Genomic DNA, 12318 nt, shown 5'->3' with positions numbered 1-12318 from the left:
GGGGGGGCTGTGTGCAGCTGCTGGGGGGGATTTAGAGACTCTTGTCAGAGCCAAAAGCGCCCGAGACAGGATAGAGAGAAGAGGACGGGGGAGCCCCAGAAGAAAACGCAAATTCAGAGTAAATTATGAAAACACGCAGGGACTGTTCGGCTCTTGCGCTGCGCACACACTCATGCGGAGCGTGCGCGCGCACAGACACACACAAACACACATTCCTGGAGACGGAAAAGCGTCAGCCCTGACAGGTGTCTCCTGTCCGCCAGAGCTCTGAACCATACTGAACGGATAAAACCACACACACACACACACACACAACCTTAAATTCCGCCTTCGGAGTCGGGCTTTGGTTGGTCTCCAGTAAGGTTCCCAGGAAAGATCAGTCCCTTCCTGATGCGTAGCTTCCCGGAGCCTCCTTCCAAGCTGCTTTTATCCACTTTTTCTTTACTCCCTCTTCTGACTCCTATATTTTCTTCTTTTTGTCCTCCTTCGTTCCGTCTTAGTGTTTGCAGGCTGTCTCTCCACGGTTACCGTTCACTGCAGCAAAAACAGACTGTCTGAAAGACGGAGCGGGAGGGGAGGGGAGGGGAGATGGGAGGGGAGGGGGGAGGGAGGGGATTATAATACGATTTGGCCCGTACCACCGGGATAACAGGGCCAGAGCACGGGCCTGCACCGGCTGAGAGCATCATGAAGGAGATGGAGCAGATAGAGAAACATCTCCATAATGTCCCTGTAACCCTCCGCTGCGACTTTATGCGCTGACCTTATCGGCCTTTGAGGGATTTTATCACCTTTGTAGAACAACACTGTAGGGTTTCCTGTGATCCTTTTATCTATATAGTTCTGAAAGGGACACATTTCCTATGGGTTCAGGTCTGCTGCACATAATTTCCTAAAATAAGGAGGTCACTCGCTGCTGAGTGCCCCAGCTCTCAGTGGACTGATGCTTCTTATCAATAAAACCAGTATAGGTACTCATTGCAAAGTCATGAAGACTGGATTAAAAAGATCAAAGTTGTAAATAAAATTCCTCCAATTTTTTAAATCACATTGATAGCTATTGTGTCTTTTAAGTATTAAAATTGTAAGCAGGGTTTGTGGTCAGATATGGCATGCCTTTGTTTACCTACAGCAGTGGAGGACCACTATCCTGCATGTTTGAGATGTTTCCCTGCTCTTCAGCAGGTCTTCAAGTTCTGCAGAAGCCTGTTAATCACTCACTCACTCAAATCAGGTGTGTCAAAGCAGAGAAACAACTAAAACATGCAGGACAGTGGCCCTTCAGGACCAGGACTGGTCGCCACTGACCTACAGAAACAGCTGAAGTGACTGAAAATAGGTTAAACTTACCAGTCTGGAGAAGTTTTTAAAAAAAAAACCTGTGTGTTTGAATGCTGAGTTCTGCCTTTGTTGCCCTGCTTGATCCTTGATATTTCTTCTTGACAGTTGTTTCACGCTTTCTTTCTGTTTTCTTCTGTGTTAAGCAACAGATTCACTCTTATAACTAAATGTCTTTAGGTATAAGACTACACTTGTTCAATTCTACTATATTTCTTTACCTACACAGACACCAACCAGCCTGATGTAGGTCAATCATGTGACACAAGCCTTTACATGTTTTTTGGATGATTCAGTCGAGTGCTTTGTTTACATTGAGTGCATACCCATATTTCAGAATTACATATCAATATAACAGGAAATCTACTGGAGTAAACTCTTTCAAACTGCACCACTGATGATTGAATTCAGGATAACTTTTTATGTTTGATTTCATACTTTGCAATCAGCAGATATCTAACACAACCTTAATAATTTGCATTATAATATTGAATATTTTGCTTCAAAAGTGAAAGCAAATTTAATTTATTTTTTTTTCCTATTAAGCCTGTGCTCATTTTTATCACTATGAGAGGAAGTCCTTCCACTTCTGATGTTCCATGCATCTGGCCCATTTGGGAATCAAGAGCTCATGGGTGGAGGGGAGGAAGGGGTTGTTCAACTTGCCAGAGAGGATTAGGGATTAGTTTTCCTGGCGGATTAGGTTTGCGTGCGTGGGTAGGCATGATGGGGTTAAACATGGATGGCGGCGGCCGCACAACCGCCCAATCAGTGGTGGAGGTGACAGGACTGAAGCCAGGGGAGGTGGGGAGGGATTCAGGCAAATACAACAAAAACAGCTACAGAAGGCGAGCTGGGAGGGGCTGCAAGGACTTGTGTTGCACTTTGAGAACAAAACTACGTGCTGCTGAGCTGCCAGATTTTTACTAATGTGAGGGTTTTGGAAAGCTGGAGTCCATATCAGAGGACCAGAGAGCCACTAAACGAAAACAGATTAAAGGTATTAAACATAAAACAGGTTATCCTGAACTATATCAGATGGTGCGGTTTGAAAGAGTTTGTTCCAGTAGTTTTCCAGATAAATTGATATGCAGTTCTGAAATATGAGGGCACACTCAATGTAAACAAAGCACTTTTATCTGTGTACTGTACTCAACCAGTCTGAGCATAAATATGTACCACATCAAATTTGCCAGACTTCTCCATCTTTAATGCCCCTTCTCTGCGGGTATCAGCATTGTTGACCTATTTTCAGTCACGCAGCTGTTCTCGTAGATGATCATACACGTGTGGCAGTTGGCAGCCACTCACTCAAATTTTGCTTACAAATTTTTCATTTAAGGACATCAGTATGACTGAAACAAAATGTGCAGATTTGGTTCATTACTTTATTGTTAATTTTTGTCCAGACCTAATGACATTGCAATGAGCACCTTTAACAGCAGCAATCTTCATTCAGCACAAGCAGCGCCTCGTATACCAGCCCACAACACATCTGCATATAAAGATCTGGAGACGAGACCTTTTTCAGGCGCCGACACTTTATCTCCCCCTCTGTCACTAAACCAAATGGGAGAACAGAAACGCAGCATCTGGCATCATTAAACACTCCTTATGAGGGCGGGAAAGGCTTTAAATGCTTTGTTTTCAGGCACAGCAGATGAAGAAAGGTGTCTGTGGTTTAAAGGAGCGGACAGTTCCAGGTGCTGAAACGGTGACTTTGACTCTGTTAGGCTGCTCTGTCTCTGTGTCAGGACTGCAGACAGCCTGAATCCGTCTTATTTTATTACACCAGAGCTGTAATTTCAAGAAATCTGCACCTTATGCTACATCATAAGTTTTTAAATCTATATGCTCGTATAAATGAATAAAATTTATTCCATTCTTCTTCTTTGTCTGTAACCAAATCCTCTGTAAAAGCTAAAAAAAAAAAGAAGAAAAAAAGAGAAATATACATCCGAGGTTCAGGCGTTTAAAAACAATGAATGCCTTCTTTTTCATTTTTTCCATCCTTTATTTTCTATAAAAATTACACCACCATATTCCCATCTCTGCCGGGACTCGAACCCGGAGCCTCTGGATTAGAAGTCCAGCGCGCTATTCCATTGCGCCACAGAGACTGAGGCACATTTTTCCTCGATGAAAACCAGGTTTATACTCCCCCCACCCATCCCTGCGCAGCATCCGGCTCCATCCCTCAGCATCAGGACCGCAGCTTGTGATTTATACTCTCCCGGCCGGTAGGGGGTGCTGCCGCCGCACTTCCATGCCTAATAGAAACAGCTCTGCAAGCCCCCCCCCCCCACTGCTTCAAGGCAGGTTACCTCGTCAAAATACCTCAATGTCGCCATTACTGGAGCAGGCATAAAAGATGTAAAATCCTGTAAGTTCATCAGCAGTTACAAGCGAAGGGGCTCATTTCTTGTAAGGAATAAAAAGCTCATGTTTTATTACCTCAGCACCAGTTTTATTAAGAAGAAAAAACATCCCAACATACTTCAAAAAAGGGTTTGGTGGAAACAGTTTCATGCAATCCTTTGGAGCTTAAGTAACCTTCCAGTTCATCATAGTAGTAATTTGTAGTCCTGATGGATCTCAGAAAGTGCCTGTAGCTTTGATTAGACTCAGTGTGTGAAGTCATCTACATGCCAAACTCACTGCAATCAGTCCACACATACCTGGATTTTCTTCTCAAGATAATGTCTCGGGGAAATTTATTTTGTCAAAATGAAAATGGTTTAAATACACATGCGTCTTTAAAATTATGAGCAGGACATGATTCTGAGGAGAAATAATGAACCCTTTCATTTCATTAACCCTAACAGTTACTCTACAAACAACTTAAAGGTTAAATAGGTCCGACGTTAAACCTACCGGTTTAGCAGAAGTTTTGCGAAATCTGCATTTGAATACCGAGCTCTATCTTTATGGTTCTCCAACTTCATCAGTATTTATTGTTCAGAGTTGTCTTATTCATTCTTTCTCTTTTCTTTTATATTTCAACCATCATCTTCGAGATTCAGTAATGGAAATGGGTTTTTTTTTGTATTTATAATCACAGCAAGAAAGGAATGTTTCAACAGTTCTCTTATAGAATTTTCTAGATTATGTAAATATAGTTTATGTAACAGAATTATTCCAATAATGCAAGGAGTTAAACAAATTGATCAATTTGAGCTAATAGTTTGTTAGCCTGTTAGCCACTTCTTTAATCCAGCTTCCCTCCATCATCTTCCTCTAAAACCCACCAGAAAAGTAAACATTTTTAACACATTTGAGGCAAGTTGCCAAAGGAGAAAACAGAAAGTGCTGGTTTGAACACATGATGTGAAGCTAAGTCATCAAAGTGAGGCATTCTGGAAAGTTATTCTGATAACACAGAATTCAAAGTGTTGGTTTGTCTTTGATATGAACTTATTAAAAGTTGCCTTTAGTTGAGGACTTCCAGCGATTAAACATCTAAGAAACTAAACTAACTTTAATATTTACTGAGATGATTTGTCAGGATGTAAATATATACTTTATTAGTTTAAAATGGGATGAACAAAGACTCAAAGGCTTGCATAGTTCAGTGTTTACATTTTAGCAACAGGGGTAAATACAAAGTGCTTTTTTTCCCTCTCTTCATGTGAGTTTCGTCTTTCTGTGTAAAGAAAATATTAACATGTAAAAATAAATGTCAACAGGTTGTTATAGAGATTAAATTTCATAACATAATAAACTGTTTTTTCAGGTATTTATATAAAACCCCAATCTTTTTCAATCTTCAGAAACATTTTACATCTCTGGACAATTTTTTTCTTTTAGTAGGAAACTGAATTAAAATGGCTCGTGTTGTAAAGGTTGCTCTGATCTACAGATTACAACCAGCCTAATGTGGGTTAATCACATGACTCAAACCTCTAAGTGGTTATCAGCTGATTCATCTGAGCGTTTTGTTTACACTGAGTGCATACCCACATTTTAGAATTGTATTCCATCCAGCTAAAAAACTGCTGCATTAAACCTTTTTAAACTACACCATTTGATATAGTTCAGGATAACATTTTTTTATTTGATTTCATACTTTGCTCACAAGTAACTTTTTCAACAGCTAAGTGAAATTGCACTCAAGGCTACAGGCATTCTTTCTTTAAGCCACCAGGAATAAATTGATAAATGTGGCTGCAGCGACGCTGAAGCACTCTAGTTGTTTCTCTCAGTGTAAATTTAGCTGAAGTCAATGAGACAGATTTCCAAACCAGCTGTTGTTGTTGTTCTTCACCTGAACATTTACCCTTTTTTTTTCTTTCTCATGTGCACTTGTTCCGGTATGCTTCACAAATGAAGTTGGATCTGACAGAACATCACAACCTGCTTTTCTTCATACTGCAGGACAAAAGCTGTTCAGGTGCAGAGTGCAGCTCCTGCACGGCTCAGAGGGAGGCAAAGCCTGAAGCGGGCTGCAGGTGAGGAGCGGGTTCAGGCACACAGCTTCCACCGCTGGTCTGCCTCGCAACATTTCAGCTCCTCTTCTCTTATGTTAAAAAATGCATCTGAGCATCTGCAGCCTCGAGAGGGAAAAAAAACAAACAAACAAACGAATAAAAGCCTCAGATAAACAGCTCTTCAGACAAACCCTGCTGCATTCATCCTGGCAACACTGGGAGTACTTAGACAAGAGAAAGTGATTAATGAATTTGACGTCACAGCACGATTAGACAAATTACATAAGGACATAACATGTAGGACACCTCTAATTTTGGCTCGTGGTTGTTGTTCACACAGAGAACAAGTGTGAAATAAACTAGGTCGTGTTTGAATGCACTTTGCACTCTGGCACTTCTAATGACCCAGAGCTTTTCAAAGTAATTAAAACAAAACCACAACATAATTTCTGTGTGCAGCATAATATAATCCTTTATTTGGTGCTTTGACGAAATGGGGCCTACAGTAGTCCAAAGCATATAAACAAAACTCGCACGCTGCATCCAGTCCTTTGAGTCCCTCCGGTCACTCGTTGTCCTGTGCTCACATCAAAGCCAAGGCTATGGAGGTGATGACTGACAGACCGATGACTGTGTAGCCGGTGCGGTAGACCTCTGGTATTTTGAAACCTTTGCCAATATCCCAGTACTGATAAAAAATAAAATATAAAAATCCAAATAAATAAATAAAACAAAACAGAATATAGAGAAGCCAGTTTAGATTGTACACCTCTGAAAACACAATCAGTTTTCTATTCAAGTAAAATGAGATTTCCATTAGAGCAAAATGAAAAATCATGACAAAAAGTAAAAACAACAAAATTACAGAGACCTGTCACCTTTCAAAAGCTAAAGGCTGAGCTGCTCAGACAATCTCCACACATACAACCAGCAGCACACTGCAGAAGAATTTCAAATATACTCGATTGTCAAGATTTGAATTTACGTATATTCAACCCCAATTCCAAAAGAGGTGAGCCAATGTACAAAATGTAAATAAAAACAGAATGCAATGATTCGCAAATCACATAAAACCCACTTTATTTACAATGGAACAAAATAAACCTATCAAATATTTAAACAATGTTTATTTATTTATTTGGTTTTTTAAAAAGGTAATTTTGAATTTGATGGCAGCAACACATCTCAAAATAGTTGGATCAGGGCCATATTTACAACTTTCCCTTTTCTTTTACCATCAGTCTGTAAACGTCTAGAACTGAGGAGAGCAGCTGCTGGAGGTTTTGGAGGGAATGTTGTCCCATTCTTGTCTGATGTAGGATTCTAACTGTTCAGCAGTCGTGGGTCTTCTTTGATAGATTTTGTGCTTCATGATGGATCAAATGTTTTCATTTAGTAAGAGGTTGAGGTCTTCAGCACCGGAACATTTCTACTATGAGATATACTGTTTCTGGACGGTGTTCACATCTGGCTTCTTCTTTGCCTGATAGAGCTTTAAGCAGCATTTGTGGACGGCACGGTGAACTGTGTTTACAGACAGTGTTCCTGAGCAGAACAGAACCAGAACCTGGTTTTAAGCAGTGGCCCCTGAGGGCCCAAACACCACAGACATTCAATATCAACTTTCAGTCTTGACCTTTGAGCTTAAAGATTTCTCCAAATTTTTGCAATCTCTTGGTCATCTTATAGACTATAGATGATGGAATATTTCTAATTTTTCATTGAGGAACATTATTCTGAAATTCCTCCACTATTTTTAGAAGCAGCTTTCTGCAGACTGGTGAACCTCTGCCCATTTTTACTTCTGACTGATTCAGCCTCTAAAATGCTCTTTTTGTCTCCAGGTCTCCTCCAGCTTTCTTTTCTTTTTTATTTGTATTATGTAGATGTGATTTATTTGTGGATGTGTTATTACCATCAAACTCAAAGTTGCCTTTTTTTAAATTGTAAAATTTCTTAGTTTAAACATTTTATATGTTTACTGTGTTCCATTGTGAATAAAATAAGGGGTTATCAGGTTTGCAAATCATTGCATTCTGTTTTAATTTACATTTTACACAACATCCTCACTATTTTAGAATGTGGCTTGTATTTAAATGAGGAGGTCTTACCAAGTGACGGATGCCATTGAAGGTGTGGTAAGATAAGGGGAAGGCAATGCCAAGCTTGGCCAGCCCGATGAGGTAAGGGCCGACGGACAAAGAGTTGATCAAATCCAAGTAGTGGGTGTAGTTTTCAGGTAACACCAGTGCCGCCATAGCAAAGGCTGAAATGGCTAAACACAAACAGAAGAACTGAAGCTTAATGCTGGGCAAGATGAGTGAAAACAATCTATTCTATTAAAAAAAAAAAAAAACTTTTCCTGTCTCATGACTGGATGAGTCACCAGACTATTTGTTAGCTATTTCTAAATACAGTTCCTCAATTACACATTAAGTCTCACCAACCTAATAGAGACCAAAAAAACAGTTGTGTTCTATATAAAAGAAGCTCTGTGCCATTCATTTATTACCGTGTAACAAAAACAACTGTTCACTCAGCATCTATATCTGATTTCAAGGCCGATTTAGCTCCACTTTTACTGGTACACATGATATAATCTGCCAGTCAGAATGATTGTCCTTTTAGAGCGAGATGTGTTTTATTGAACACATCAACATGTATGCAAAACTTGACTCAGCTTTTACAGCTTGTTCCATCATTGCCAGCAGCACTTATGTGCTCTCTCACAAAGACACAAGTTCAACAGGCAGACCTCTAAAAGCTGTTAAACAGCCTGCTCACATGCAAAGGTTTAATTCTTTTGAATGACATTTGCGTCTTTTTTTTCAGTAAATGCTCTTAGAAGAAATCAATAATGAAAGAGCTTAATGCCCTGAAGACATTTTCAGGGTCAATATAAAGCATAACGTGACCTCAAAGCTGAGGCTCACTTTGATGCCAGATTTATAGCAACAACAGTCAAACAGATTGGAAGCACTCTCTTTTTATGGAATAATTTCTTTATATTAAGGGCAACATTATAAGACTTATTGCATAGCCTTAATTTTAATCAGAAAATATGAGCATGTGTTACCTCCACTGAGCCCTACTCCAGTTCCTCTGTGTGTGACGGACATCATCATGGGGACGGACCATCTGAAACACAAAGAGGATGCCACATATTTACAATACTGGCAGATATATTTAAGCATAACATGCACCAAAACTAAGTTACACAGTCAGTCTTCACTGACATTTACGTGAAGTTTTAAAACACAGTTTTATCTTTTGGTAAATTGGTCAATTGCAAGTTTTTTTCCATTCGTGTTGCATTAAAGAAAGGGTGATTAAAAATAATAAACCATAACTGCAATAGTGGCAGGTACTCTTTAAAAATGCAAATAGAAGTTAATGGCAGTCTAGACTTTACTTGACACATGTCTGGTACTTTGTCAACAATTATTCTAATAAGTGATTTAAAAATAGCAAACCAGACTGACTTAAACTATTAGATCAGGGTTGATAAAAACAACCAATTTAAAAAATGTATTTCTATACAATCTAAAAGAATGACAATTATTCAAGGACAAACTTTACGCAAAAAGCTGAATAACCAAAAAAAAACTGTTAAACTTTACATCTCTATTTTTTTAGCAGCACATTTATGTTATTTCCTGTAAGTGCCTGTTTGTACATTTAAGTGTTCACTGTACTAAGCATTTAGCAATTTTGTCTAATTCTGCTGTTTAATTGGCAATAAAAGCCTGTGACTTAGAAGCAATAACATTTTCAGCCTGGTTGATGTTTTACAGTACACGTGGTGTCTCTAAAAAAATAAAGTTGAACATATAAAAAAAGAGCTACCGACTTTTTTCTTTTGTTTTCTGAGCAATTCAAAAGATACACAAGAGCTGGCCATCTCGCAGTACTTACTCGTAGATTGTGAGATGAGGAGACATGGGTCTGTTTAATTTGGTATTTTTGGCCCAAAATTTGTCCATCTCATCTTTAGCTGTGGTCCCCATTGGAACAGCACTGAAGCAAAATCAGAGAAAAAAAGATGAGAAAAAATGAGGTTGCCTGTATCATAAACACAAGTATTTTTATGTTAATTCTTATATAAACACAGAACTCACTGTCTAAAGAGGACATTGTACTGAGGTTTGGAAATGCAGACACCCTGGCGAGCCAACGTCCTAAAAAGGGAAAAGAAAAATAGCTGTTATATTCCTAAATTACGTTTGACATTTTTCATTCAAACACTGATTAGTAAAATCTAATATACAACATAATGTATAATGTGGGTTTGTAAGGACAAAAATAAAAAAGAGCTGCATAAACAGAAAAGGGAATAAAACATAGAATTCATGATTAATCCTTTAACTTCAAACAACAATGCAGAATAGTGTTTCCAAATCCAGTTCCATCTGATCCTCTGTCCTGTCTTAAATCTTTGCTCATTTCAACACACATGACCCAATAAATGCTTTTACTAATACTAACCTATCAGGTACATGTCAAATGTATTTGATTAATGTGTAGGGAAAAAAAAGAAAACTTGAAACATGCAGAACAGGAAGACTTTAGAAACAGAGTATGGGAATGCTGCTATAACTTATTCCTTATATTTTAACCTTTCAGGCATTACAAAAGCCTTTTTTGACATTTTTTTTTCAAATAAAACAATTAAATTGTCAAGCAACAACAAACAAAGACAACAGTATTTACTGCAATTTTAAACAACACAAAAAATAACTCGAGCTCAAAATGATTTGTGAAAAATAAACAAGAAATTCCTGTTTTAAGTAACTCTTAACTCCTCGATACCAAACTATCTTCGATGTTTACTACATATTCAACCGGGAAGTTATTCATCTCTAACAGTCATTTTGTGTAAATTAGGTGAACAAATCTTGACATAATTTACTTTTCCTATACAAGAGGCACAAATCAGTGAACTATCTTAGAAAAACAAAGTTTTTGTAACGCAAATGTTCCCGATTAAAAACAGCGGATAAGGTGTGCGTGGAAGATCCGCGTAAAAGCTCAGATTCGCAACAAAATCATTTCAATTAATCAATAATGAAACGCAGAGTCAAAGTCCTTCTAACACCCTTTCGCACTTCAAATTATTGAACATTAGCCCTTCAGCTAACTTTAGCTAGCGCTGCGTCGCTACGCATTCACAATAAACAAAGACAAAAAAAGGCAAATAAAAAGAAAAATCAGGTGAAATGGGCTCAGGTGTAAAGCTTTCTGTTGCAAATATGCCAGCGTGCCTTGTTAACCTTCTAAAAACACAAATTAGGTTATCTCTGAGCCTGAAAGTTGTGTAGCACAGCTATACTGACCTTAGAAGCAGCGCCATGTTTGACATGTAGTAAGCGGAAGTGACGTAGCGGATGTTGTTGTTCCGCGCGGGGTGATTCAAGACATTGAAGGTGGGAGGTGAGGCTCGAGGCAAAAACAACGAAATCTGGTGCAAACCAGAAATCACCTTTATACAATTTCAATTCAAAAAGTACAAAAGTAAAACGGTTATTATTATTATTATTATTATTATTATTATTATTATTATTATTATTATTATTATTATTATTATTATTGTTATTGTTATTATTATTATAAATTATTTTCACACTTCAGTTAACTGAGATAAATTCTAAAACCATAAGATCCTTATTTTTTTGTTTTCTAACATAAATATAATTGTCTTTTTGTTCAGAAAAAAATAAATAAAAACAAGCAATTCCCAGAAAAATTGAAACATTGGCTCGGTGGAAAAGTTTATTGCTTTGTTACTTCTTATTTAATTTTAAAATTAGAAATGCAACTGCTTTTGACAGATTTGAGGTGTTAGGAAATGTTTGGGTTTTGGAAACATATTGTTTCCCATTCTTGCTTGTTATGCTAATGCAACTCTTAAATATTTTGAGAAATCTTGTTTTTGTTGTTTTTAATTTTTTTTTAAAGTGGAAAGAGGCCATCTTATCATGTAGGCTTTTTCACTACAGAACACTTCAATACATAAAAATATATAGATAACATTGGCTTGGTGAAACTTTAATAATTTTAATGCTGCATATATTTATCCACACATACTGTACCCAGGACACTCAGTTACAGTAGTGCCTTTACACACGTGCAAGTTACGTTATATGCAACAATCTAACCACACAGCATCTGCAGGCTTCCTTTGTTTGGTGATAACAAGATGGATGGTCCTCTCCTCTGTAGTCTAAATGATGCAGTGTCTGCACTTAGCAAAACAAATTAAAAAAATAGATTTGTCTGACTACAGGACAGTTTTGCATTTCAGTTTGTTCCAAATGAACTTGGGTCTAAACAAAGCAACATTTTCAGGTAATTTTTGAACATGTTTGTTTAATTTTGATTGTAGATGCAGTGACAAATTGTGTTCAGTGGTTCAGTGTTCTTGAGCCTATAAAGAAATTTCCTCAACAGAATTGGCTCTATTTTTTTATTTATTTCTGTGCCACCTGAAAGCCAGAAGGTCTCAACCACTCAATATTGGTTGTCTGTAGAGATTTCTCAGGATTTTTTCAATAAT

At 37.9% G+C, this 12318-nt stretch overlaps 2 protein-coding genes and 1 non-coding gene across 3 annotated transcripts in view; all 3 read right to left on the bottom strand.

The window, feature by feature from the left end:
- Positions 1-561, bottom strand: part of cadm3 (cell adhesion molecule 3) — a 116206-nt gene extending 115645 nt beyond the window's left edge. The window contains exon 1 of the mRNA XM_037981910.1: positions 317-561. The gene's annotated coding sequence lies outside the window, so the exon portion shown is untranslated. The remainder of the gene's footprint in view (positions 1-316) is intronic.
- A 2823-nt stretch (positions 562-3384) lies between these two features.
- trnar-ucu lies at positions 3385-3458 on the bottom strand. The gene has a single exon. It is a non-coding gene; the product is annotated as a tRNA-Arg (tRNA).
- Positions 3459-6211: 2753 nt separating this feature from the next.
- sdhc (succinate dehydrogenase complex, subunit C, integral membrane protein) lies at positions 6212-11171 on the bottom strand. The gene is made up of 6 exons (XM_017410842.3): positions 11099-11171; positions 9884-9943; positions 9681-9782; positions 8842-8903; positions 7877-8040; positions 6212-6453 (listed from the first exon to the last, which is right to left on the bottom strand). The coding sequence occupies exons 1-6, from the start codon at positions 11122-11124 to the stop codon at positions 6349-6351; spliced, it is 519 nt and encodes a 172-aa protein (XP_017266331.2). The 5' UTR covers positions 11125-11171; the 3' UTR covers positions 6212-6348.
- Positions 11172-12318: the final 1147 nt, after the last annotated feature.

This window comes from Kryptolebias marmoratus, linkage group LG20, assembly GCF_001649575.2.
Source record: "Kryptolebias marmoratus isolate JLee-2015 linkage group LG20, ASM164957v2, whole genome shotgun sequence".
NCBI classification, from domain to species: Eukaryota; Metazoa; Chordata; class Actinopteri; order Cyprinodontiformes; family Rivulidae; genus Kryptolebias; species Kryptolebias marmoratus.
The sequence above is the reverse complement of the archived record's forward strand: the minus strand, read 5'-3'. Positions and strand labels throughout refer to the sequence as shown.

Coding starts and splice junctions, on each gene's coding strand:
- sdhc (XM_017410842.3), bottom strand. CDS start 11,124: ATGTCAAACATGGCGCTGCTTCTAAG. Junction 9,783..9,883: donor TACAATGTCCTCTTTAGACA/GTGAGTTCTGTG, acceptor ATTTTGCTTCAG/TGCTGTTCCAATGGGGACCA. Junction 8,041..8,841: donor TGGAGTAGGGCTCAGTGGAG/GTAACACATGCT, acceptor GTTTGTGTTTAG/CCATTTCAGCCTTTGCTATG.